The 26,589-nt window shown below is 43.7% G+C and overlaps 1 protein-coding gene across 1 annotated transcript in view; it reads left to right on the forward strand.

The window, feature by feature from the left end:
- LOC120931412 (proprotein convertase subtilisin/kexin type 5-like) overlaps positions 1–25,852 on the forward strand; it is a 113,216-nt gene extending 87,364 nt beyond the window's left edge. Inside the window, exons 14-16 of the mRNA XM_040342823.1 lie at positions 1,055–1,155; positions 16,906–17,077; positions 25,213–25,852. Coding sequence (XP_040198757.1) covers positions 1,055–1,155; positions 16,906–17,077; positions 25,213–25,631 — 692 coding nt within the window. The 3' untranslated portion in view covers positions 25,632–25,852. The remainder of the gene's footprint in view (positions 1–1,054; positions 1,156–16,905; positions 17,078–25,212) is intronic.
- Positions 25,853–26,589: the final 737 nt, after the last annotated feature.

Here is a 26,589-nt window from a genome sequence, read left to right on the forward strand (position 1 = left end):
AAAAGATGTGTTACATGTAAAGTGTCTTTGTCAATAAAATCTGTATTTTGTTCAGAGAAAAAAAAAAATGAAATCATCTACATCCCTATGCAGAATAATACAAAGTTACAAGAGAGTTTTATATTTTTCAACACGTTATCTCATGCCTGCATGCCAATGGCTATGTTAAGAAGTTTGAGTGCAAGATACATTAGTGTTCCAAATCTTCTAACTACATTCTGCATATGGAATGAGACAAATTCCTTCTGGTCCAATACTTTTTGGCAGTTAGATATTAAAACATCTACTTGAACTGAATAAAGATGAACAAAAAAAAAGAACTTGCTAGGCAAAAAATGGGAAGGGGAGGGGGGATACATAAAGGCTTCAACTAACCTGCTTAGTGTCTGTGGATGGCCTACCTTGTCACTCCTGGCCTACCTTGTGAAAAACGCTTTACGTAAAATAAAAAAACGACATTTCTACCACATATTAATTTTGCTAAAAATAAGAAACCATTCAAAGAGATTCTCCTATCTCCCCCATCCTGTACAACTACCTCACATCTTATTCCTTGGGCTTAAAGTTGAGATTCAGCCGAGATTGACTAAAGTGCTGGTGTACAGAATTCTGACATTTCTATGCTCTAATAATTATGACAAAATTCATTCATTTAGAAAACACTGTAAAATTCATGTTTTCTCTTGACTAAAATAAGTCATTAAGATTGAATACAGGGAAACTGAAGGCTGCAAATATCACAGAACCCTACCCTCTAATTACTATAGAATATCTCCATGAGATTCAGTCATTGTACCAGAATGATGACATGAAGGTGCAATGATCACCAATTTGTAATCCTAGAAAAGGAGAATGGGTCAATGGAGGATAATTAAGAAAGAAAACTTGCCATGTGTGTTTGCAAACCTCAAATGAGGTGTATAGATTCGCCACCATTACTAATATAAAAACATGTCAGTTCACCTGCTTATAAATGGAAATCAGTATACTCTACATCTGTGATTTGGAAGTTTGTATGCCATGAATCTAACATGTTCCTCTACATTCTGTACAGATTCATCAGTTCAAGCATGTACAACTTGTGACAGAGGCAGCAGCCATAAAGGAGGGATCTGTTATCCACAGTGTGAGGAGCATCGCTACCTAGATGATGACGTAAGGAAGCACACATATAATACATGCCATATAATTATACTGTATTTTTTGTATGCTGTACAGTCAAAAACACATACATATAGTTACATAGTTAGTCAGGTTGAAAAAAAAACACAAGTCCATTTAGTTCAACCAAAAAAAAAGCACAACCATACAATGCCATATACACAATCCTATACCCACAGTTGATTCAGAGGAAGGTGAAAAACCCCAGCAAAGCATGATCCAATTTGCTACAGCAGGGGAACAAATTCCTTCCCGATCCCCTGAGAGGCAATCGTATTTTCCCTGGATCAAATTTACCTATAGATGTTAGTTTCTGGTTATATTATGTACATTTAGGAACCAGGCCTTTCTTAAAGCAATCTACTGTGCTGGCCAGAACCACCTCTGGAGGGAGTCTATGCCACATTTTCACAACTCTTAGGCCCCGTACACACGGCCGAGGAACTCGACGTGCCAAACACATCGAGTTCCTCGGCGTGTTCAGTCCTGGAGCCGCCGAGGAGCTCGGCGGACCGAGTTCTCCCATAGAACAACGAGGAAATAGAGAACATGTTCTCTATTTCCTCGCCGAGGTCCTCGTCGGCTTCCTCGGCCGAAAGTGTACACACGGCCGGGTTTCTCGGCAGAATTCAGCTCTGAACCGAGTTTCTGGCTGAATTCTGCCGAGAAACTCGGTCGTGTGTACGGGGCCTGACTGTAAAGAAACCTTTCTGTATTTGGAGAAGAACTCTCTTTTCCTCTAGACGTAAAGAATGCCCCCTTGTCCTCTGTGATGACCTTAAAGTGAAAAACTATACACCATGTTCACTATATGGACCCCTTATATACTGTATTTGTACATGTTGATCACATTTCCCCTTAATCTCCTCTTAGGAAATAAAGAGACACCAGGAATAGAGGGGTAGTGGCTGCTAGTACCACAGACTCACACAAACTATTACCTAGTAAGGATGTGTATCAATTGACTTTCTCGGTACTGATAACATGAGTCAGTATAGTAAAAAATTACATTTATTATATGTAAAAACATACAATGTTCCATATATAAAACAAGGCTAGGACTAACAACCCCACATAGAGATACAAAGATGTTATTTTAAACGGAAGAAGCCATGAGGTATCAGCAGTTGTGTGGGGGAGTCCTAGAAGAACCTCTACCGGTTTCGTGGCGAACCGCTTCTTCAGGAGGTATAGTCTGTGCAATAAACAATACATTTGTCAAAACTAGCAACACATAAAACATCGGAACAACAGTTTTAACTATTTAACATAGACTACTAACTAGCTGTTTAATGGGGTATTCTACTTGTGTGACAGAAGAGCTGAAGGTTTTGCGTTTTTTGACATTATTCCTTGCATGTTTGCAGGTCGCACACCTGCCACAAGCATAGAAGCCTGACAAAAAGTTAAACAGCCTAGGTTGAGCAACTGTAGGTGGGTCTATGACCCCAGGAGCAATGCAATCCCTTAATGCTGGAGCCTTTCTATATATGAATTGAGGGCGTTCAGGGAGAACAGGGCCCAAAGTCACATTCCCCTTCAAAATAGGCCAATGCTTGGTAACGATTCTTTCAAACTTTTTGTGTTGGATATTAAAATCCAAAATCATTTTATAATTACTAGAAGTCTCCTTAACTAAGGGGCTAAAAGGTTTATCAGCGATAATAGCATTTCTATCCATGGATCTTACTTTTTCAATTTTTTTATCTATGGAAGGCAGTGAGTACCCCTTATGTGTAAATCTCTTAGCTAATACTTGTGCCTGTGAAAGGAAGTCAGCCTCCGTCGAACAATTCCTACGTAACCTTATGAACTGTTCTCTTGGGATGTTACATACCCAGAGCCTGTGGCAACTGTTAAGAGGTATAAAGCCATTTCGATCCGTAACCTTAAAATGATTCCTAGTATGTATCCGGTTATCTTTTTTGAAAATTTCCAGATCAAGAAAAGAGATCTGGTCGTGGGCCACTGTCCACGTAAGTACAATATTTTTTATCATTAGTGTTCAACCTATTCATGAATAATTGAAGACTGGACATATCACCCTCCCAGGTCATCAATGTACCTTTTATAGCAAATAAGTTGCGGGGGTTGGTCATGAAACACCACCTCCTCCTCCCAGTGGGCCATGAACAAATTGGCCACACTGGGAGCGAAACGAGCGCCCATCGCAACTCCGCATTGCTGTAGGTAAAAGTCCCTATTGTACCAAAAAATACAGGACTCTCTGAAAACACGTGGCGTGGCTGTTTCAAGATGCACAATAAGGATGCACTTGAAGAAAGATAGGCTGCATGGTTGAGTCACCAGAACAAAGCCATTACTACACAAATGCCACAAAGTATCCTGCTTAAAATATGTCAAACAGCACAGAGACAAGCCTCAAAGTTCTTTGGAGCGATGAGACCAAAATTTTGCTTTTTGGCCCCAACCATAAACGCTACATTTGGAGAGTCAACAAGGCCTATGATAAAAGTTACACCATTTCTTTTGTGAAACACAGAGGTAGATGGCTGATGTTTTGGGGATGTGTGAGCTACAAAGGCACAGGAAATTCATTCAAAAGTGATGGCAAGATGAATGCAGTACGTTATCAAAAAATACTGGAGGAACATTTGCATTCATCAGCCAGGAAGCTGCACATGGGACGTACTTGGACATTCCAACATGACAATGATCCAAAACCCAAGGCCAAGTCGACCTGTCATTGGCTACAGCAGAATAAAGTGAAGGTTCTGGAGTGGCCATCTCAGTCCCCTGACCTCAATATCATTGAGCCACTCTGGGGAGATCTCAAAGGTGTAGTTCATGCAAGACAGCCCAAGAATTTACAGGAACTGGAGGCTTTTTGCCAAGAGGAATGGGAAGCTTTACCATCTGAGGAGATAAAGAGTCTCATCTAAAAATACCACAAAATACTTTATTAAAAATGCAGCTATATACCTTGTTTAATGGGCACAGATCGGCGATCACGTGACATGCTGCCTCTCTCTTCTCTCGCATGACAGCTTACATCCGGTGAGGCCGCCCCTCTCCTCCTGAATAATGTCAGTGGGGGATCCTCACCCCCCGCCCGCTGCATCTGTCAGGCCGAGAAAAGAGAGAAGTGGCATGTCATGTGATCGCCGATCTGCGATCAGTAAGCAAGGCGTATACAGTAGCTGCATTTTTGCACAGTCACAAGGGGACATTCAATTAATCAACAGAGGATAATGTGAAGTTAACCCTGTGGATTTACATACACTTTAACAACTGTTAATTGCCTTTTGTTTGTTTTTTACATTTCAACTGTGAGGTATCGGAGAATTTGCACGAGTACCGATACTCGTGCAATTGCTTAGTATCGGCACAGATACCGGTATTAATGCAACCCTAATATATAGATACACACACACATGCACGTGCCTTTGAGCTTTGGAGTGCATCCCTTAATGCAATAGTCTGCGCAAACCTTTGAAATGCCCCCTTCCCAGCCCTATGGTATTTAAAAAAAAAAAGTTTTGGCACTAGAACACAGAAAGCTGGTCATAAATGACAGGAAAAGGGCAAATGTATTAAATAATTTTTATCTTTCAGTTTTTACTGGTGAATAAAAAAGGTTTCATAGTCTTACCTGTAATATTATCAGTATTTAATTGAAGGGACCCCTGTGGTTAATTTAAACCAGGTACAAAACAGAAAAAAAAATCGCCAGGTTCAGATAGCTTACATCTGTGGGTCCTAAGGGAAGTTGGCTCAGTTATAATCAAAAGGATCTGGGGGTGCTTCTAGATCTAGCAATACCATGCAATGCCAAGCCAAATTTAACAAAGCTATAAAAATACTGTCATACATTAAAAAGGACATACATTCAAGAAGTAAGTCAATATTTCTACCCCTATATAAAACCCTGGTTCGGTCTCATCTTGAATATGCAGTTCAGTTTTGGTCACCAATCCTTAAGGCCCCATACACACGAGAGAATTTATCCGCGGATACGGTCCGTTTCCACGGATAAATCCTCTCAAAGATTTCCGCAGATTTCTATGCGATGGAGTGTACACACCATCGCATTGAAATCCGCGCGGAAATCCTCTGGCGATGACGTGTCGCGCCGTCGCCGCGATTATGACGCGGCGACGGGCGCGACGCTGTCATATAAGGAATTCCACGCATGCGTCAAATCATTACGACGCGTGCGGGGAATCCCTTTGGACAGATGGATCCGGTGAGTCTGTACAGACGAGCGGATCCATCTGTTGGGATGGATTCCAGCAGATGGATTTGTTGTGCATGTCAGCAAATATCCGATCTGCTGGAATCCATCCCAGAGGAGATTTCTCCGCGGAAACAGATACGCTGGCGTGTACACACCATAGGATCTATCCGCAGAAACCCATTTGCTGGGATTTATCTGCGGATGGATTCTATCGTGTGTATGGGGCCTAAGACATTGGGATCAATTTGCTAAAACTGGAGAGTGCAAAATCTAGTGCAGCTCTGCATATAAACCAAACAGCTTCAACATTTTTTTTGTCAAAGCTTAATTAATCCAGCTGACGTTAAGAAGCTGATTGGCTACAATGCACAGCTGCACCAGATTTTGCACTTTCCATTTCTAGTAAATCAACCCCATTGTTTAATTAGAGTTCAGCAAAGCACAACAAAATTAATATGGGGTGGGATGGGGCTCCTTAGCTATGAGGGTTGATTATATAGATTGCAGCTATTCACTATGATTACAATGTACAGTTAATCTGTAACTGTAATAAACTTTACTCTTAAGCCTCGTACACACGACCGAGTTTCTCGGCAAAAACCAGCAAGAAACTTGCTGGGATTTTTTTTTGCCGAGGAAACCAGTCGTGTGTACATTTTTCGATGAGGAAACTGTCGAGGATCCAGTCGAGCCAAAAAGAGAGCATGTCTTCTTTTTCCTCGACGGGAATGGAGAAACTTGCCTTGTCGAGTTCCTCGACAGCCTAACAAGGAACTCGACGAGGAAAACGATGTGTTTCGCCCCCGTCGAGTTCCTCGGTTGTGTGTACGAGGCTTAAGGTCCCTAAAGAGGACATGTGGCCATGATTTGAGGTTAGAAGAAATGAGCTTTAACTTTAGATTGTGGAAGGGGTTCTTTATTGTTAGAGCAGTAAAATGTGGAACTTCCCTCTTCAGAAAGTGATATTAGCTGAGAGTGTTGGCAATTAAAAAAAAAAAAATTACGTCTTCCTCAGGAAGCAGAATATACAGGTCTATGGGAATGGTTAGAGCATAATAATCACAAACACAAACTTGCTTGTTATAACTCAGAAATGTCACCACCATTAGGCCCCTTTCACATTGAGGAGTTTTTCAGGCGGTACAGCGCTAAAAATAGCGCTGCTATCGCGCCTGAAAAACTCCTTCACTGCAGACTCAATGTGAAAGCCCGAGGGCTTTCACACTGAGGCGATGCGCTGGCGGGAGACAAAAAAATCTCCTGTCAGCAGCATCTTTGGAGCGGTGAGAGGAGCGGCGTGTATACCGCTCCTTCACCGCTCCTTCCCATTGAAAACAATGGGAAACCGCGGCAATACCGCCCGCAATGCTATAGAGGCGCATTGCGGGCGGTATTAACTCTTTATCGGCCGCTAGCGGGGGTTAATACCGCACCGCTAGCGGCTGATACCCGCGACAATTCCGGCGGTATAGCGCCGCTATTTTTAGCAGCGTTATACCGCCACCGCAGCTCCCGCCCCAGTCTGAAAGGGGCCTTATGTGCCTTTGCAATTCAACAGCAGTTGGAATGAACAGGAAGTTCTGATAAGAATATTTAACTTTTAAGCACAATATAAAGTATAAGATATACAAAGGGAGCATTGAATCAGTTTTGGCAGAAACCAACATATTTGTTTGTATGTAATTGTCTTTAAAGCGTGTTGTTTAATCCACTATATAATTTTCCTTTAAGGGGCCCCCAGCTGGGTTTTGCCATAATGTGTAAGTACGCACAGCATATTAGTACATTATAGTAGACTGATCTGTCAAACAGTGCCCTCCAGTGCTGTGGTGGGATCGATCCTCCAGTGCTTCCATCTTTGCCTAATCTTCATTTCGGGTTCCATACTAATGGCCACTCGATAGGCCAGTCCGCGATTACGTCACTCCTGCATGGGAGTCACATTGCTGCAGCATGGATCGGGACCGTAAATGTTCACTGAGCTACACACGTGCAGCTCAGTGTACATGGTGGTTGACTGGCAGGAGGATACATGTATGGCAGAAGAGACTGATAGGGTCTCTTCTGTCATAAATACCCTGCCTGTTCAGCAGGGTGGCAATGCCCATTGATTATTAAAGAGTACAAATCCAACAGCTGCCCCTGACAGCTACTGCAGTTCACACACATATTGTGCATGAAGTGTTTAGATCAGCTGGCAAAAATGAATTGATTCTTTCTGGCAGCAACCCCTGCCTGCTCGTGTGTGCCCATATAAATATAGCCTAAAGACTTTAAGGTTAAGGTTAGGTTGAGAGCTGACATACAGTAAGCACACTGGCAGCTACTAGAGTTATTACCAGTTTTTAGAAACAGTTAAAAAACTGAATTTAGTTCCTCTTTTAACTACTTCAGTCCCAGGCCATAGTAAAAAGACGGCCTCCAGGTGGCTCTATAAATCCGGGAGGCCGTCTTTTTACGGCCTCGGGTCCTCCGGCCACTGGGGGGCGTGCGCGCGTGCCCGGCGCGTCACCGCAATGCCGATGCGTGTGCCTGGCGGCTGCGATATTCACCAGGCACCCACGATCGGCAGTTTTAGAGCAGGGACGTGGAGCTCTGTGTGTAAACGTCCTGTCAGGGAGAGGAGACTGATGCTGTGTCTCTTGTACATAGGGACACAGCATCGGTCACCTCCCCCAGTCAGTCCCCTCCCCCCACAGTAAGAATCACTCCCAGGATACACATTTAACCCCTTCCTCGCCCCCCTAGTGTTAACCCGTGCCCTGCCAGTCACATTTATACAGTAATCAGTGCATTTTTATAGCACTGTTCGCTATATAAATGTGAATGGTCCCAAAAATGTGTCAAAAGTTTCCGATGTGTCCGCCGCAATATCGCAGTCTTGACAAATTTGCAGACCGCTGTATTACTAGTAAAAAAAAAATTGTCAGAATTCTATCCCCTATTTTGTAGACGCTATAACGCAAACCAATCACTATACGCTTATTGCGATTTTTTTTATTATTTTTTAGATTAGAACTTTATTAGAGATAATAAATGTTTGGAGGCCTACTAAAGCGAACCCATCAAAATGAATTCTTAACTGAAACAGGTATTGTCATGTCAACAAGTGACATTATTAAAAATTTCAAGTACCGTATCTCTTTCTTATGCCGCGTACACGCGACCATTTTTAATGGTCTAGAACAGTGGTCATCAACCCTGTCCTGCAGGGCCCACTAACAGGCCAGGTTTGCAAGATAACTGAAATACATCACAGCTGATATCATTTGCTCCTCAGTGATTGCAGTATTCTAGACTGCATCTCCCCAAGGTAATACATAAAACCTGGCCTGTTAGTGGGCCCTGCAGGACAGGGTTGATGACCACTGGTCTAGAAAACAAAGTTTTTTTCAACCTGATTCTTGTCAAGCCTGCCTTGCTTACACACGATCGTGAAAAAAAAATGTTCAAGCAAAGAGCGGTGACGTACAACTACACTATAAAGGGGAAGTTCCATTCGGATGGCGCCACCCTTGGGGCTGCCGTTGTTGATTTTGTGTTAGTAAAAGTTTGGTGAGAGACGATTCACGATTTTCAGTCTGTTACAGTGTGATGAATGTGCTATCTCCATTACGAACGCTAGTTTTACCAGAACGAGCGCTCCCGTCTCATAACTTGCTTCTGAGCATGCGTGTTTTTTTCACGTCGTTAAAGCCTACACACGACTATTTCTTACGACATGAAAAATGACAACGTGAAAAACGACAACGTGAAAATTAAGAGGATGTTCTAAATTTTTAATGCCCATTTTTAACATCGTGAAAAATGGTCATGTGTACGCGGCATTACTTCTAATTAAAAACTGTTCTTCAGCTTCATGCCTAGTCAACCTAAATCGCCTGGTCTCCAGCAACTAAAAAGTTTTTAAATATTCCCTTAAAAAGTTTCCCTTTGAAGAAAGCATACCATGGTTTTGTAATTTATTTATTTACTATGACCTGGAGCAAACAAATATTTAAATACATATATAGAGATTAAAATAAAGAAGGAGAGGGAGGGCGAAATTCTTTTAAACACACAAACCAACATCTATATATGTTATTTCACCACTAGATGGTGAACTAACCTAATACAAAAGTCAAACATCCTTGAGTAAGCCTATCGTCAGCATCAGCATTGAATAGCATTCCTCAACAGGTTTGAAATAATTGCACTCCACTCAGGAACCCCTGATCCCAATGCACACGTTTTATGCTTTGTAAATGCTTCAGCAGGTAAGACTATTCTATATGTGGGCTGCACTTTTTATTTTACAGTTTGCCTAGTCAATTACCCGCTTCAGCCCCAAAAGGATTTGCCCCCTTAATGAGCAGGCCGTTACTTTTGCTGACAATTGGGCGGTCGTGCGACGCTGTAGCCAAATAAAATTGATGTCCTTTTTTTCCCCACAAATAGAGCTTTTTTTGGTGGTATTGGATCGTTTTTTATTTTTTGCGCTATAAACAAATATTTTTTTTTTTTTAAAAACAATGGGGCAGATCCACAGACAGAGTACGCCGGTGTATCTACTGATACGCCGGCGTACTTTCAAATTACCCGCGTTGTATCTTTAGTTTGAATCCTCAAACCAAGATACAACGGAATCTGGGTTAGATCCGACAGGTGTACGTCCTCGTACGCCTTCGGATCTAAGATGCAATACTTCGGCGTCCGCTGGGTGGCCTTACAGTTCGTTTTCCGCGTCGGGTATGCAAATTAGCTATTTCAGACGATCCACGAACGTACGAGCGGCCAGCGCATTTTTTTACGGCGTCTCTAGTCGACTTTTTCCGGCGTATAGTTAAAGCTGGTATTTTGCGGCGTATAGTTAGACTTGCCATGTTAAGTATGGCCGTCGTTCCCGCGTCGAAATTAATTATTTTTTTGCGTAAGTCGTCCGTGAATCGGGATGGACGTAATTCATGTCTAAGTTAAAAAAATGATGTCGTTGCGACGTCATTAAGCGCAATGCATGGCGGGAAATTTAGAAACGGAGCATGCGCAGTTCATTCGGCACGGGAACGCGCTTCATTTAAATGAAACACGTCCCCTAATCGCCGATTTGAATTCCGCCGCCAGAGATACACTACGCCGCCGTAACTTACGACGCAAAATCTTTAAGGATTCAAAATTACGCCAGGTAAGGTACAGCGGCGTAGCGTATCTCTGATACGCTGTGCCGATCTATTTCTATGTGGATCTGGCCCAATATTTTTTATTTTCTGCTATAAAACACACCCAATATTTATTTTTTAACTCAAATTTCTTCATCAGTTTAGGCCAATTTGTATTCTGCTGTGTACTTTTGGTAAAAAAAAATCCCAAAAAGCGTATACTGATTGGTTTGTGCAAAAGTTATAGCGTCTACAAAATAAGGGATAGTTTTATGGCATTTTTATTATTTTTATTTTTTTACTAGTAATGGCCGACTTTTAGAAGGACTGCGACATTGCAGGGGATAGATCGGACACCTAATTGAAATTTTTGACACTTTTTTGGGAACCAGTGACATTACAGTGATCACAGTGCTAACAATATGCACTGACATTGTACTAATGGCACTGGCAGGGAAGGGGTTAACATCAGAGGCGATCAAGAAGCTGTGCAGCGAGTGAGTATTGTCATCCAAGTGTATTAATGTCAAGATTACCAAAGGATAAAAGCCAAGGCAATCATCGGTTGGGCAGCAGTCCAGCTGATATAATAAGTGGCATACCATTGTGATGATGGGCATGGTTGGCTGCACATCAATGTTCTAGATAGGCTTGCTGATAGTGACAGCAGTGAGTCATGCTTGCGCAATGTGTGTGTGTGTGTGTGTGTGTGTGTAGCACATCTTAGTAACCTTTGCAACTCTTCACAATAAGATTTATTTTGTATTCTGTGAGTCCTATTCTCATCTGATACATGTGCTGTCAATTGCTGCACCACAGAAGTACAAGAGCTTCTTTAGGGCAGAATCGTGCATTTTACACTTCAAAGGCTTGGAAGTGCCTGAAATGCCTTTGTATTACACATTTTCCTGTATTTTTATGCCTAACAGCCTATCCTCTCTGCCTAATAACCTGCTTTCCATTCACCTAAACCAGGGGTCTCCAAACTTTCTAAACAAAGTTTAGAGTTTACTGTCCTTCAGACTTTAGGGGGGCCAGAGTGGCCAATGGGAGTAAAACAATTTAAAAGCATCTGTAGTAGGTAGATGGAGGAATAGTGGCCCATCGCTGGTATTAGCTGGAGCAATAGTGGCCCATCATTGGTATTAGTTGGAGGAATAGTGGCCCATCATTGGTATTAGTTGGAGGAATAGTGGCCCATCATTGGTATTAGTTGGAGGAATAGTGGCCCATCATTGACATTAGTTGGAGGAATAGTGGCCCATTGTTGATATTAGTTGGAGGAATAATGCTTAATTGTTTACATCAGTGGGAGGAATTATGCCCATTTGCTGGTGTCATTGAGAGAAATAGTGCCCCATCATTAGTATTAGTTGGAGGAATAGTACCCCATCATTGGTATTGGTTGAATGAATAGTGCCCCATCATTAGTATTGGTAGGAGGAATAGTGCCTATATGTTTATATCAGTGGGAGGAATTATGGTCAGTTGCTGATGTCAGTGAGAGAAATAGTGCCCCATCATTAGTATTAGTTGGAGGAATAGTGCCCCATCATTGGTATTGGTTGAAGGAATAGTGCCCCATCATTGGTATTGGTTGGAGGAATAGTGCCTATATGTTTATATCAGTGGGAGGAATTATGGCCAATTGCTGGTGTCAGTGAGAGGAATAGTCCCCAATCATTAGTGTTAGTTGGGGGAATAGTACCCCATTGTTGGTATTAATTGGAGGGAAATTACCTAATTGTTTATAGCAGTGGGAGAAATGATGCCCCATTGCTGGTGTCAGTGGGAGGAATAGTGCTCAATCATTGGTGTCAGTTGAAGGAAAAATGCTCCATTGTTGGTGTCAGTGAGAAGATTAGTTCTCCAATGTAGGTGTCAGTGAAAGGAATGGTGCGTCGTGGTTGGTGTCAGTGGAAGAAATAGCACCCCGAGGGTCAGATAAAGGCTAGCAAAGGGCCGCAGCTTGAAGACCACTGGACTAAACAAAAATGCTTACATTTGAAAATGAAAAGTCTTTTCAAAAAACGGTGAGGAAGCTAAGATGTGGAATTGATTGACAATTATTGTGATAACAGGCTGGTAATATGTTAAACACTGATGTAGCGCTACCCCCTCAGGAGCCGCTGGTTAGATTTCGGGACAGCATAATTAAGTTACCTCTGTGATGTGTCTAGGGTTGATGATGACGATGAGAGCAGTGACGGAATCTCCAGACAGTTGGTTGACGTTTTCAATGCTTTTATTTCTGGTCCAACACGACCAACAGTCAACTTGAGGTAGATAGAATAGATGGGTGAAAAAGAATAAACTTTGCAGATTCAGGCTATGGATAGAAGAAGCAGTCCTGCCTCCAGTGATTATGCCTATTTCGTCGCCACTCCAGCCGGAGTGGGTATAGTGCCACCGGACCAGTGTTTCTCAATTCCAGTCCTCAGGCCCCCCCAACAGGTCAGGTTTTCAGGATTTCCATTATTTTGCACAGGTGAGAGGGAAATCCTATAAACCTGACCTGTTGGGGGGGCCTGAGGACTGGAATTGAGAAACACTGCACTGGACAGATCCCTCTCACAGACCTGGCAGCCAGGGTGTCACTCGGAACCACTGGGAAGGAACAAGTCTCTGCCACTGACTTGGCTCTATTAGGCTTTTGGTTAGTAAAGGGTCTCTGCCACAGGCCCAGTACTCAGGAACATGAAAGTAGAGCGAATCCTCCCAGTCAGTAATTTGGGTTACCCAAATTACCGACTGACAGTTTGCATCATACAACCTGCCAGTATTCGGTTACCCTGATCCACGATGGTTTTGTCAAAGCCCTATTGGATCACCTGCCTCCGGGCTCACCTCAGACCGACTCCCCACCGAACAGCACAACTCGCTTGGGATCTTCTTAATAAAGTTGGTGGACCCAGTAAGTCACTGGGGCCCCTTTGACAGCATCAGTCACTCCGGGGCATGAGGGCCCAGAGCCAGGAACTCTGCGTAGCACAGGTGCCCCGGCCTGGTAGGCCATATCGCCGGGGCCAGTGATGTGCGCACACCCTAAAGGTGGGTGCCGCACCTGGAACCAGGAACCCGCGAAGAACCCCAAAAAATTATGTCTGCCACAGAAATACCCTCCCCAGCATGCCCCGCGAGGGAAACACTCCTCTAATTGGCCGCTGGAGGAAAGCGGCTCCGCCCGGACCCCTCTGGTGCCACCTGCCATCCAGAGATGAAACTACATCTCCGGAGCACAGAATGACCCATAGGACAGTCCAGAACCGACAGAAACCTAATTTAGTAAACAACACGGATGATGAACTCTTTCATCCCCCACTAAATTTGACATAGCACCTGTACTGAAAATAAGCTTCAATAGGTCAATAATGGCATGGTTCTTGACACACCCTAGTTAATGACCTGTCAAAACAGTATTCTATCCTGATTCCTGCATATTCGGTATCTCACAAAAGTGAGTACACCCCTATTTTATTATATCTTTTCATGTGACAACACTAGAAATTACACTTTGCTACAATGTAAAGTAGTGAGTGTACAGCTTGTATAACAATGTAAATTTGCTGTCCCCTCAAAATAATTCAACACACAGCCATTAATGTCTAAACCGCTGGCAACAAAAGTGAGTACACCCCTACGTGAAAATGTCCAAATTGGGCCCAATTAGCCATTTTCCCTCACTGGTGTCACGTGACTCGTTAGTGTTACAAGGTCTCAGGTGTGAATGGGGAGCAGGTGTGTTAAACATAGTGTTATCGTTCTCACTCATCTGCTGGTCACTGGAAGTTCAACGTGGCACCTCATGGCAAAGAACTCTCTGAGACCCTGAAACTGAGCTGCAGCATGGTGGCCAAGACCATACAGCGGTTTAACAGGACAGATTCCACTCAGAACAGGCCTCGCCATGGTCGACCAAAGAAGTTGAGTGCACATGCTCAGCGTCATATCCAGAGGTTGTCTTTGGGAAATAGATGTATGAGTGCTGCCAGCATTGCTGCAGAGGTTGAAGGGGTGGGAAGTCAGCCTGTCAGTGATCAGACCATATGCCGCACACTGCATCAAATTGGTCTGCATGGCTGTCATCCTAGAAAGAAGCCTCTTCTAAAGATGATGCACAAGAAAGATTGCAAACAGTTTGCTGAAGACAAGCAGACTAAGGACATGGATTGCTGGAACCATGTCCTGTGGTCTGATGAGACCAAGATAAACTTATTTGGTTCAGATGGTCTCAAGCGTGTGTGGCGGCAACCAGGTGAGGAGTACAAAGACAAGTGTGTCGTGCCTACAGTCAAGTATGGAGGTGGGAGTGTCATGGTCTGGGGCTGCATGAGTGCTGCCAGCTACAATTCATTGAGGAAACCACGAATGCCAACATGTACTGTGACATACTGAAGCAGAGCATGATCCCCTCCCTTCAGAGACTGGGCCACAGGGCAGTATTCATAATAAGGACCCGAAATACACCTCCAAGATGACCACTGCCTTGCTAAAGAAGCTGAGGGTTAAGGTGATAAACTGGCCAAGAATGTCTCCAGACCTAATCCCTATTGAGCATCTGTGGGGCAACCTTAAATGAAAGGTGGAGGAGCGCAAGTTCATTAAGGGAACCATGAATGTGTCCAATCACATGTAAACAAGGAAATTACTGTTTTCGTCTCTCCTCGCCTTACAATGACAGAGTGTAAGGCGAGAAGAGCCGATCAGCAACATCTCCTCACAGGTGAACCCCAACAGTGCCCATCAGTGAGGCCAATATGTGCCCATCAGTGAGGCCAATTTGTGCCTATCAGTGAGGCCAATTTGTGCCCATCAGTGCCCATCAGTGATATATATTAGTGCCTACTCATCAGTGCCACCTAATCAGCGCCCTTCAGTGCTGTCTCATCATTGCCCATCAGTGCAGTCTATCAGTGCCCAACAGTGCAGCCTCAGCAGCGCACATCAGCGAAGGAGAAAAATTACTAATTTACAAAATGTTCTCACAGAAACAAACAAAATGTTTTTCTAGCAAAAAATAAAAAAACCACCAATAGAAAGCTCTATTTGTGTGAAAAAAAGTGATACAAATGTGGCTACAGTGTTGCTTGACCATGCAATTGTCATTCATAGTGTGACAGCACTGAAAGTTGAAAATTGGCCTGAGCAGGAAGGGGGTAAAAGTGCCCTGTATTGAAGCGGTTAAGCAATTCCCTTTTATAATCAACTGTCTGCTGGACACCTGTTTAATTAAAAATTAGATTCACCTGTAGGCTTTTATTGTCTAAAATGTAGCTTTGCTAAAGACTTTCATTGGGGTGTATTCATTTTTGCAACATGGTCTTGAATGAATTTGTTAGGAAAAATACATTTCTGTGTGTGCAAATCTTGCTGGCAAAGGCCCGCGTTTGTGGGAGTACTTTGTAGTATATTGTCCCATAGAAAATGTTGATTCTGAAAGGAAAGTAAAGGTTTTCTGACAAATCTGTTGGGGTGTACTCAATCATACTGAGGACCATAGGCGTGCACACAGGGTGTACTGTGTGTGCCTGGGCTAGGGTGACCACATTTCCAAACTGCCATTCAGGGACTCCCCCCTTCCTAAGGATAAAAAAGATAACTTTTTATAAAAAAAAATATGTGACCCCCCATAGTTTTCACTGGTTCATCCTGGGACCTGTAGTTCTTCACTAGTTGAGGGGGGGGGGGGGTCACATCTTCAGCTCTGAGGGGTTCATGGTGGAACCTGTAGTCCTTCATATTTGGGGGTCACATTCCCCCCAAAAGTGAAGGACTACAAGTCCCAGCATGAACTCCTAATATCTAAAGTTGTGACCCCCCCCCCCCCCCAATTTGGAGGACTACAACACCCAGAATGAAACCCCTGAGATCTAAGGGTGTGATTCCATAGATTTCGCAGGTTTATCCTGGGACCTGTAGTGCTTCACTATTTGGGGGGCAGGGGGGTCTCACATTGTCAGCTCTGGGGGGGGGGGTTCATGCTGGGACCTGTAGTCCTTAACTTTGGGGAGGTCACCATCCCCCTAAGTAAAGGACTACCAGTCCCAGCATGAACCGATGATATCTAAAGATGTGACCCCCCCCATTTTGAAACTCCCAGCATGAACCTGTGAGATATAAGGGTGTGACCCCACAGATTTCACAGATCTATGCTGGGACCTGTAGTTCTTCACTAGTTTGGGGGGGGGGTGTCACATCTTAAGCTCTGAGGGGTTCATGCTGGGACCTGTGTCAGTTTCATTCCGGGACACTGTATTGTCCCAGAGTAAAGGTGCCCGGGACACGTGGTCACCCTACCCTGTGCGATGAAGATATGTATGGATTATTTTTGAAATATAAGTATATGATTTAGTGTCACGTCAATGAATGTATTGTGGTTTACTTCCTTTGATAGAATTCTTTCTTTTGCAGGGTGTGTGCCAGTCTTGTGATTCATCATGTAGGCACTGCTCTGGCCCAGGGCCAAATCACTGTATAACATGTAAAACCAATACTGCTTGGTCACCTGAAGAAATGAGATGCATCAACTGTTGTGATTCACAGACTGACCAGAACGATTGCTGCTTTTGTGACCTGAACTCTGGTATGTATATGAAACATAGAAGAGTGATGGTAGAAAGAAGACCTAGTTGCCCACTGAGTCTGACCCATTTATTTATTTTCTTTACTTTTTCTGCCTAAGTATAGATCTATGTTTCTCCCAAGCATGTTTGAATTCACTTACTGTTGACTGACTCATTAACTCTGCTGAAAGTTTATTCCAAGTATCAACTACTTTCTCTTTAAAGTGGAGGTTCACCCAAAAAATAAATTTTTAACATTACATTGTCCTAATGACAATCGGCTTTTTTTATTTATTTTTTTTTCCTTACATACCGTATTTTCACCGCCGCTTCCGGGTATGTCTTCTGCGGGACTGGGCGTTCCTATCTGATTGACAGGCTTCCGACCGTCGCATACTGCGCGTCACGAGTTGCCGAAAGAAGCCGAATGTCGGTGCGCAGGCGCCGTATAGAGCCGCACCGACGTTCGGCTTCTTTCTGCAACTCGTGACGCGTAGTATGCGACGGTCGGAAGCCTGTCAATCAGATAGGAACGCCCAGTCCCAGAGAAGACATACCCGGAAGCGGCGGTGAAATACGGTGTGTACGGGGAAAAAAACAGCTGATTGTCATTAGGACAACGCGGCTGAATGTAATGTTAAAAATGTATTTTTGGGTGAACCCCCGTTTTAAAGTGGTTGTAAACCCGCATACCTTTTTTTTTTTTTTTTCACTCCTGCAAAGGAAAAGCCATAATGAGCTAATATGCACCGCATATTAGCTCATTATGAAATACTTACCTCGGAACGAGGTGAGAGGAACTTACCTGGTCCATGCTGAACTAGATGTCCCACTTTGAAAAAATAAGTAAAAATAAAACTAACACCTGCAAGACAAAGGCATAATGAGCTAGTATGCATAGCATACTAGCTCATTATGTAATACTCACCTGAAATCGTAGCCCTCACCGGCCGGCGACATCTCTCCCGGGGGTTACTTCCGGGTATCGCGGCTTCGGCGCTGTGGTTGGCCAGAGTCGCGATGACGTCACTCCCGCGCTTGCGGCACAGTCTAACTGAAGCAATGGCACGTTGCTTCAGTGCTCATGTGCCGATGATGTTCGGTATATGCAGACACAGGGGATATTTCCTAAACCACGTAGGTTTAGGAGATATCCAGGGTAGCTACAGGTAAGGATGAGCTCCGGCATGTTCGCATAGAACACGTGCAGAGCCCGCCAGGAAGTCTGCACGGCGCTGTGCTAATCACAGCCAGGGAGACATTGTCCCGATGCTCGGCTGCAGGGATCGTGAAATGTCTCCCTGGCTGTTATTAGCGCAGCGCCGTGCACACCTCCTGGCGGGCTCTGCACTTGTTCTATGCGAACAAGCCAGAGCTCATCCTTAGCTACAGGTAAGTCTTAATCTAGGCTTACCTGTAGCAAAAAGTGTGTTGTAAGGGTTTACAACCACTTTAAAGGGGTTGTAAAGCTTCGTGTTTCTTCACCTTAATGCATCCTATGCATTAAGGTGAAAAAAACACATGACAATCACGGGCCCCCCAGCCCCCCCCCGTTTTACTTACCTGAGCCAGTTCACCTGCTCGGCGCATCCCCGGTGTCCTCCTCTCCACAGAGTCTTGGCGTTGATTGGATAGATTGATAGCACCACAGCCATTGGCTCCCGCTGCTCTCAATCAAATCCAATGGCGCAGCCGCCGGGGGGGGCTATGGACACCGAGTGTATGAAACATGAGCGCGCCCGCAAGGTAACCCCCTCGGGAGAGAGCTTCCCAGAGGTGGTTATCTATTGCGGGGAGGAGCCGTGAGAGCCGCCGTGGGACCCCAGAACAGGAGGATCGGGGCCACTCTGTGCAAAATGAACTGCACAGTGGAGGTAAGTATGACATGTTTGTTTTAAAAAATAAAACCTGAACCTTTACAACCTCTTTAAAGCATATCTATGGTTAAAATGTAATAGCATATATATATATATATATTTCAATATTGGATTTCAGTTATTTCTAGCCTACTACTCGTTACAACCAAGGTATGCAGAATACCATCTTGAAATGCACAACACAATAGACCTTGACGCAGATAGGCTACAGCAGCAGAAGACCACACTGGGTGCCACTCCTGTCAGCTAAGAACAGGAAACTGAGGCTACAATTTGCACGGACTCACCAAAATTGGACAATAGAATATTGGAAAAATGTTGTCTGTCTGATGAGTCTCGATTTCAGATGCAACATTCAGATGGTAGGGTCAGAATTTGATGTAAACAACATGAAGCATGGATCCATCCTGCCTTGTATCAACAGTTCAGGCTGGTGGTGTAATGGTGTGGGGGATATTTTCTTGGCACACTTTTGGGCCCCAATTGAGCATCATTTAAATGCCACGGCCTACCCGAGTATTGTTGCTGACCATGTCCATACCTTTATGACTACAATGTACCCATCTTCTGATGGCTCCTTCCAGCATGATAATGCACCATGTCACAAAAAAAAAAAAAAAAACGCCTGTAGCTTTTCAGTGAGTTTTTCAACTTTTTTCAGCGTTTTTGCAATAGCGTTTTTTTGCGTTTCTTTTCAGCATTTTTATTGTATTTTTTGGGATCAAAAACGTAAAAAAATGCTGGTGAGACAAACTTTTGAGCGTTTATCTGCATTTTTCGTAGTTTTTCTTAATATTTTACGTTAGAGCATTTTTACAGCTGAAAAACTCCTCTCAGAACCCACTATTTTTTTTTTTTTACAGCCATAAAAAGGCCCAGACAAAAACAGTTGATAACAGTCTATTAGGTAGATTCACGTACGGCGGCTTAACTTTGTACGTACAGTATGTTATTTACGTTACGCCGCCGCAAGTTAGAGAGGCAAGTGCAGTATTCACAAAGCACCTGCTCCTTAAGTTGCGGCGGTAAGCCCGCCTAATTTAAATGTGGAAGAGGTGGACGTGTTTTATGGAAATTATTCGTGACCTCACGTAAATGACGCTTCGAACGAATGGCCGTCCGTGGACATATCCCAGTCCGCATGCTCCAAATCACGTGCTTTCGACGTGAACGTAACTTACGCCCAGCCCCATTCACGGACAAGTAACGCCGTAAACGGCGTATCTTTACTGCGACGGCCGTGCGTACGTTCGTGAATAGGCATATCTTGCTGATTTACATATTCTAGGTGTAAATCAGCGTACACGCCCCTAGCGGCCAGCGTAAATAGACAGCTAAGATACAACTGCGTAGGAGACTTACGCCGGTCGTATCTTATCAATATTTAAGCGTATCTCAGTTTGAGCATACGCTTAAATATACAACGGCGCAGATTCAGAGTTACGACGGCGTATCTACTGATACGCCTTCGTAACTGTACATGAATCTGGCTATATGTGTGCATGGACACATAGGATAACCTGCTGGAGAGTTTATTGACTGTAGAAAAAAACGTCTGAAGCCAAAAACAGCTGCTGTAAAAACGTCCAGTGTGCATAAGGCCTAAATATGAAGTTCCTTATATCTCTTCTGATATGTTATAGCTCTTAGAGACTTAGACCTTTCACCAGTCCCGTATCTGGACTCAATCTCTTTTATTATAGCTTTTTTTAGAGAAGCAATGCTCACCATACCACAACATTAGCAGAAGTTGCCCAAAGGGTGGCGCTAAAGAGCTGAAAAACCACATAGTTTTGTGTTTGTTGGCCGACAATTCTTTGCTGTTTGAATGCAATACAAGTTCACAGACAAAAATCCGATCGTGTGTACAAGGCTTAAGGCTGACAGTACAGAGGGAAATGTTAGGATTCTAAAGCCCCATACACACTATCAGTTTTCCTGCTGGTTTTCTCTTCAGGTTTACCAAAACCATGTAGTACAAGGACCTGCCTGATTGCATTCAAATTGAAACGCTTAAGGTTTGACCTCATATTAGATGGTTTTGGTAAACCTGAAGAGAAAACCATCAGGAAAACTGATAGTGTGTATGGGGCTTTACATGCATTTCCTCTACCCAGTGTGTTTCTGCATTCTCCCTTTAATTTTACATGGACAAGGCAGAAAAGTTCTTTCTCACCTCTGATCAATTAGAAAATAACTGCAGTGATGTGGAAGAAACTTTCCAGGCTGTGGAGACAAAAAAAAAAAACATACAGTATATGTAGATGTCTACTTCTCTATTAGTTGTATTATAACTTCAGCACCAGAAAAAATCCAAGGCGCAGATGCTGCAGAAAAGAACCACTGCTCTCTGTATGGAAACAATGGTCTCTCCGCAAGCACTACAATATGCCCTGTTGAGTCAGACCTACAGTTCTGCAATAAACAAATTGGTTGCTCTCTGCTGATTAGAGAACTCTAGTTCTGACTCTGTGAAGGGCAGTGGCATCACTAGGGGTGGCTTTTGGGGCTATAGCGCGAGTCTGGGGCCCATAGCCCTGAATTTCTTACCTGGTGGGTGCAGTCCCACAATTAGCAGGTATGTCCTGGTCCCGAGCACCTTCATTCCGGGACAATGCAGTGTCCCGGAATGAAACTAACACTGAGAGCAATCCGGAATGCAGGGGGCAGGGGCGATCTGAGCCGGCCGCGGTAGTGCTGGCTCTGCCCCTGCCTCCACCTGACTCTACTCTTGGCCATTGGTTGCTAGAGCCTCCTAGCATCTAGCAACCAGTGATGTCACAGCCGCGACTCCCTTCCTGCCCAGCATTTAAAGTGGAAGAGGATTCCACTTCCTCCTCCTCCGCGCTAGTGCTCGTGGGGCCTGAAGAGTTGAGCCCAGCCTCTAGGCATCGACTGGAGCGTCCCGTAGGTGGGGTGCAGGGCAGCGGCATCAAACAGGGAGGGGGATTCCAGGGCAGCCAGGAAGATCCCAGGAGGGAGTGAGAGAGAGAAGATGAGACCTCACTGCCACGCTGAGCAGCATCCCTGGCATCTCCCAGAGCCTGCACTCCATCTCCACATCCTCTCCTATCTGCGACTGTCATGGAATAGGAAGAAAACAGGCTGACCAAGGATGGGCAGGAGGTGGGTGGATCACTTACACACCTACCCACATAGACAGGGGCTGGGACAGTAGGGACTGCAGGCAGGGCTAGGGGGGTCTCTCTTTCCCACCCCATCTCTCTCACCCCCTTCTCTCTCAAAAAATTGGGGCGGACCTCCGCTTTTAAAGACGCTTTGAAAGAGCCGTAAAAGGAGTTTTTTTTTTAAGGTCACCTTAAAAAAAGCGTACTGCTAGCTTCCGAAAAGCGCCACTAAAACGCTGCTAAATCTTTGCAAAAACAACCAGCACTTTAGCTGCGCTTCAATGTGATAGGGATTCTAACAATGAGCTTATGTTATATCTATTTAGTTAGTGAAAAATATACCTGATCTTGTCGGCTGATCACTTTTTCTGCCCTCTGCCTGTGCGGCACTGTTATCAGTAAAATTGTTCTCAGCTACGTCTAAATACTTCAGCTCCCCTCTACTTTATGTTTGGAGAAGGGGGGAGGTTTCTGTAGTCCTATCGTGTTTTCTCATGTGGATACAATAGGGTAATTGAGCATTGTCAACATAGGACAGAAGGTGTGTTACTGGCAGGTAAACATATTGGTGAAAATGTATAAAAAAAGGAAGCTGCAATATATTACATTTATGTTATTTGATTTAGATATGCTCCAAATGGCTTCTTTGTTTTGTGCTTGGACTTTATATTACGTGTGTTTTGTTCACAAATGTTAAAGTATATTTTATATGATTGTACTAGTTTGGTATTTAGTAGGATAAATATAGGTTTTAGTAGCTGCAATAAGTAACCTAGAAGTTGAATATAAATGTTTATAGCAGAAGGAAATTACTTTTTTTTATTACATATGAAATATAACTTGTAAAGATAGGCTGACGGATGTCATCCTTTGTATTCCTGTGATCTGATGCAAATTTTTCTTTTGGGTTGACTTATTAACAGGAGTACAGATTTCAGCTTTAGAACAGTATTGGCAGTTGTTTGCTCTTGAGGCTCATACCTCCAGGGAAATATTTTTATTTGATCTGTAGGAAATTAGGTCAGTATTATCACTTTGTTACTGTTGAGATCTCTCAAGCACCTTATCTGTCCAGGGGTCAACAAATATATACCAGTGCGGACCAGAGTTCCAGTATTAAGTGACCTTCTTAAAGAGCTGCATGCATGTACCCCCCACCCATGCATTTCAATGAGCTGCCTAATGCACCAACAAAAAAGGCACATCTGTCAGGAACCATAAACTAGACGGAGACAGAAAGTGCAATTAAAATCACACATCTTTAACCACTTAAGACCCAGACCAAAATGCAACTAAAGGACCTTGCCCCTTTTTGCGATTCGGCACTGTGTCGCTTTAATTGAAAATTGCGCGGTCGTTCGACGTGGCTCCCAAAAAAAATTGGCGTCCTTTTTTTCCCACAATAGAGCTTTCTTTTGGTGGTATTTGATCACCTCTGCGGTTTTTATTTTTTGCGCTATAAACAAAAATAGAGCGACAATTTTGAAAAAAATGCAATATTTTTTACTTTTGCTATAATAAATATCCCCCAAAAATATATAAAAAAAAATGTTTTCCTCAGTTTAGGCCGATACGTATTCTTCTACCTATTTTTGGTAAAAAAAATCGCAATAAGCGTTTATCGGTTGGTTTGCACAAAATTTATAGCGTTTACAAATAGGGGATAGTTTTATTGCATTTTTATAAAAAAACTTTTTTTCTACTACTAATGGCGGCGATCAGCGTTTTTTTTTTGTGACTGCAACATTATGGCGGACACTTCGGACAATTTTTGGGACCATTGTCATTTTCACAGCAAAAAATGCATTTAAAATGCATTGTTTATTGTGAAAATGACAATTGCAGTTTGGGAGTTAACCACAGGGGGCGCTGATGGGGTTATGTGTGACCTGAAGTGTGTTTACAACTGTAGGGGGGTGTGGCTGTAGGTGTGACATCATCGATTGTGTCCCCCTTTAAAAGGGATGACACGATCGATGCTGCCGCCACAGCGAAGAACGGGGAAGCCATTCTTCAGTTCCGGGGACCTATCGCGGGACTCCAGCGGCGATCGGTCCGCGGGTCCCAGTCACGGAGCTTCGGACCGGGTCGCGGGAGCGTGCCGCTGGTGCGTGCTCGCGAGCCACGACTGGGTACTAGTACAGGACGTACCTGTACGTACATGTGCCCAGCCGTGCCGTTCTGCCGACGTATATGTGCAGGAGGCGGTCCTTAAGTGGCAATGAAATGGCAAAAATAACACAGTTCAAGAACATAGTCAAAAACAGAAGCCAGGGTTTGGATGCCAGAGCGGGTAATGAAACAAGCTGGGTCAGGAAACCAGAAGTCAGCTTAGTGAGGAGTCAAAATCAGGAACAGTTATCAAAGAGAAGTCAGCCAGATGGAGTCATACACATGAGTACAGGAAGAAATGCACTTAGAGATCAAAGACCATGCAAGGGCAAGGAGGAAATGAGCTAAGCTGTTTAAATAGCAAAAAAAGGTTGTCTGTAGGCTGGACTAATGAGGCAGGTTAATGGTAACCAAGTGAGTCACTGTGGCTGGTAATTAATCGACAGCTGAGCAGCTTCTGTGCACTAAAAGAAAAGAGCTGCTAGTTAAGTAGCAGGAGCCAGCCCTGACAACATTACACTACAACACACTGTAATGCATGATCTTCTACCTGGTGCAATGGAGTTCCATTTAGAATTCATAATAGTGTACAGTAGTGTATATGGGCCTTAGAGCTAACTATTTGCTTGGGGTAGGAAGGTATCACAAAACAGTGGGCCAAAGGGAGAGAAATTGATGCAACCCCAGCTGCAGTATTGTATTCTGCAAGACTCCTACACAGTCAGAATACACTGATCAGCGTGGAGAGCAATTGGCTGCATGTGTTGATCAAACACAAATTGTTCAACAGTCCTGTTTGAGAGGAGTCAATCACTAGGCCGACTCCTCTCATACAGCAAGTGCCATAGATGGATCGAAATCCAGCCAGTTCCTACTGAACTGTATGAATTTCAGTCCATCTATGATTAGCTTTAATTAACCCTGTTTAGTTGTAATTAACTCCTTTCCAACTTTCTTTCCTTAGTTTTTTTTTAATGCATTATTGAATTGGCCAATTCCTATGAAATTCTAATTCTTATTCTACCCATTCCCTTGCAGTACTTTGCATAAAACACCTACAAGTTGAAGCCGAACAGGTTGCCTTGAAGAACCTGAAGCTGGCCAACAGATTGCCTCCCAAAGTCTCTTATTTTTCTGTTGTCACCCCTGTTTTGGTTCTGGTGGTGTTGATCATGGCAGTGGCAGTGTTTACTATGAAACAAGCCAAGTCTAAAAAGATCCTGTGTTGGAAACCAAGCTATGAAAGGCTGAATGGCAATTCCAGGAGTATGACATACTGTGCTGAGGACACCATTGTTCATAAGAATGCCTCTGATGCTGAAGAGGAAGATAGTATGGATGAATGTGACATAGTATACAGCACTGGGGATGGAACGGTGTACAAAAAGTATAGCTTTAAGTTAAGACCAGCCGATAGTAGGGTTTTGCAGGAATTGGCATGTATAAACAAAGTATGATGTTATGGAATGTTATTTTTGTATGCACCGGTTCCAGCCAACATATATCTGAGCAACATATATGCATAGCACAGTGTTAAACACATGGGGAAGTCAGATTAGCTTGCTGTTAGTTCACTGCTGGATTTCCTAAATCAAGTTGCCGGAAAAAAAATTGTATCTGAGAAATGGACTGAAAGGGAGAAATGGACAGATAACAGTTACCTTTCTTTTTTTTTTTTTTTTAAAAAGCTCAAAAACAATAAGGATGTCTTCCTCCTGGTAGATGAATGTAGATGTGATAGAGCAGACATTATAGCTGTCCATTCATGTATTGAAATGTATCTGGTTCAGCAGGGACCAGCTGAATTCTGATCCATGTATGGGCACCCTGGTTGTACAGCAGTTGATCTACCAATCGACTTCTGTACAACCAGCCTGTTGAATAAATGTGGCACAATCAGTGCTGCCGGCTATAGTTAATTATAGCCATCAGCACTCATCAATGTATTCTGACATGGGGGAATCTGCTGGCAGAAAACAATAGATCAAGGGTTAGATCCATGTACATCGGCGCATTAATCCGCCAGGCGTAGCGTATCTAAGATACACTACGCCGCCGTAACTTATCTTTTTTTTTTTCGAATCCTCAAAGAATTTGTGCCGTAAGTTACGGCGGCGTAGTGTATCTTTGGCGGCGTAATGGCGCGGCATTCAAATCTCTGTGATGGGGGCGTGTTTTATGTAAATACGTCGTGACCCGACGTAAACAACGTTTTTTTGAACTGCGCATGCGCCGTCCGTGGGGGTATCCCAGTGCGCATGCTCGAAATGAAGCCGGAACAAGCCAATGTTTAAGACGGTGACGTAATTCTACGCAAATCCCTATTCGCGAACGACTTACGCAAACGACGTAAAAAATTCAAAATGCGAGGCGGGAACGACGGCCATACTTAACATTGAGTACGCCTCATAATAG

This window comes from Rana temporaria, chromosome 3 (assembly GCF_905171775.1).
Source record: "Rana temporaria chromosome 3, aRanTem1.1, whole genome shotgun sequence".
Classification (NCBI taxonomy): domain Eukaryota; kingdom Metazoa; phylum Chordata; class Amphibia; order Anura; family Ranidae; genus Rana; species Rana temporaria.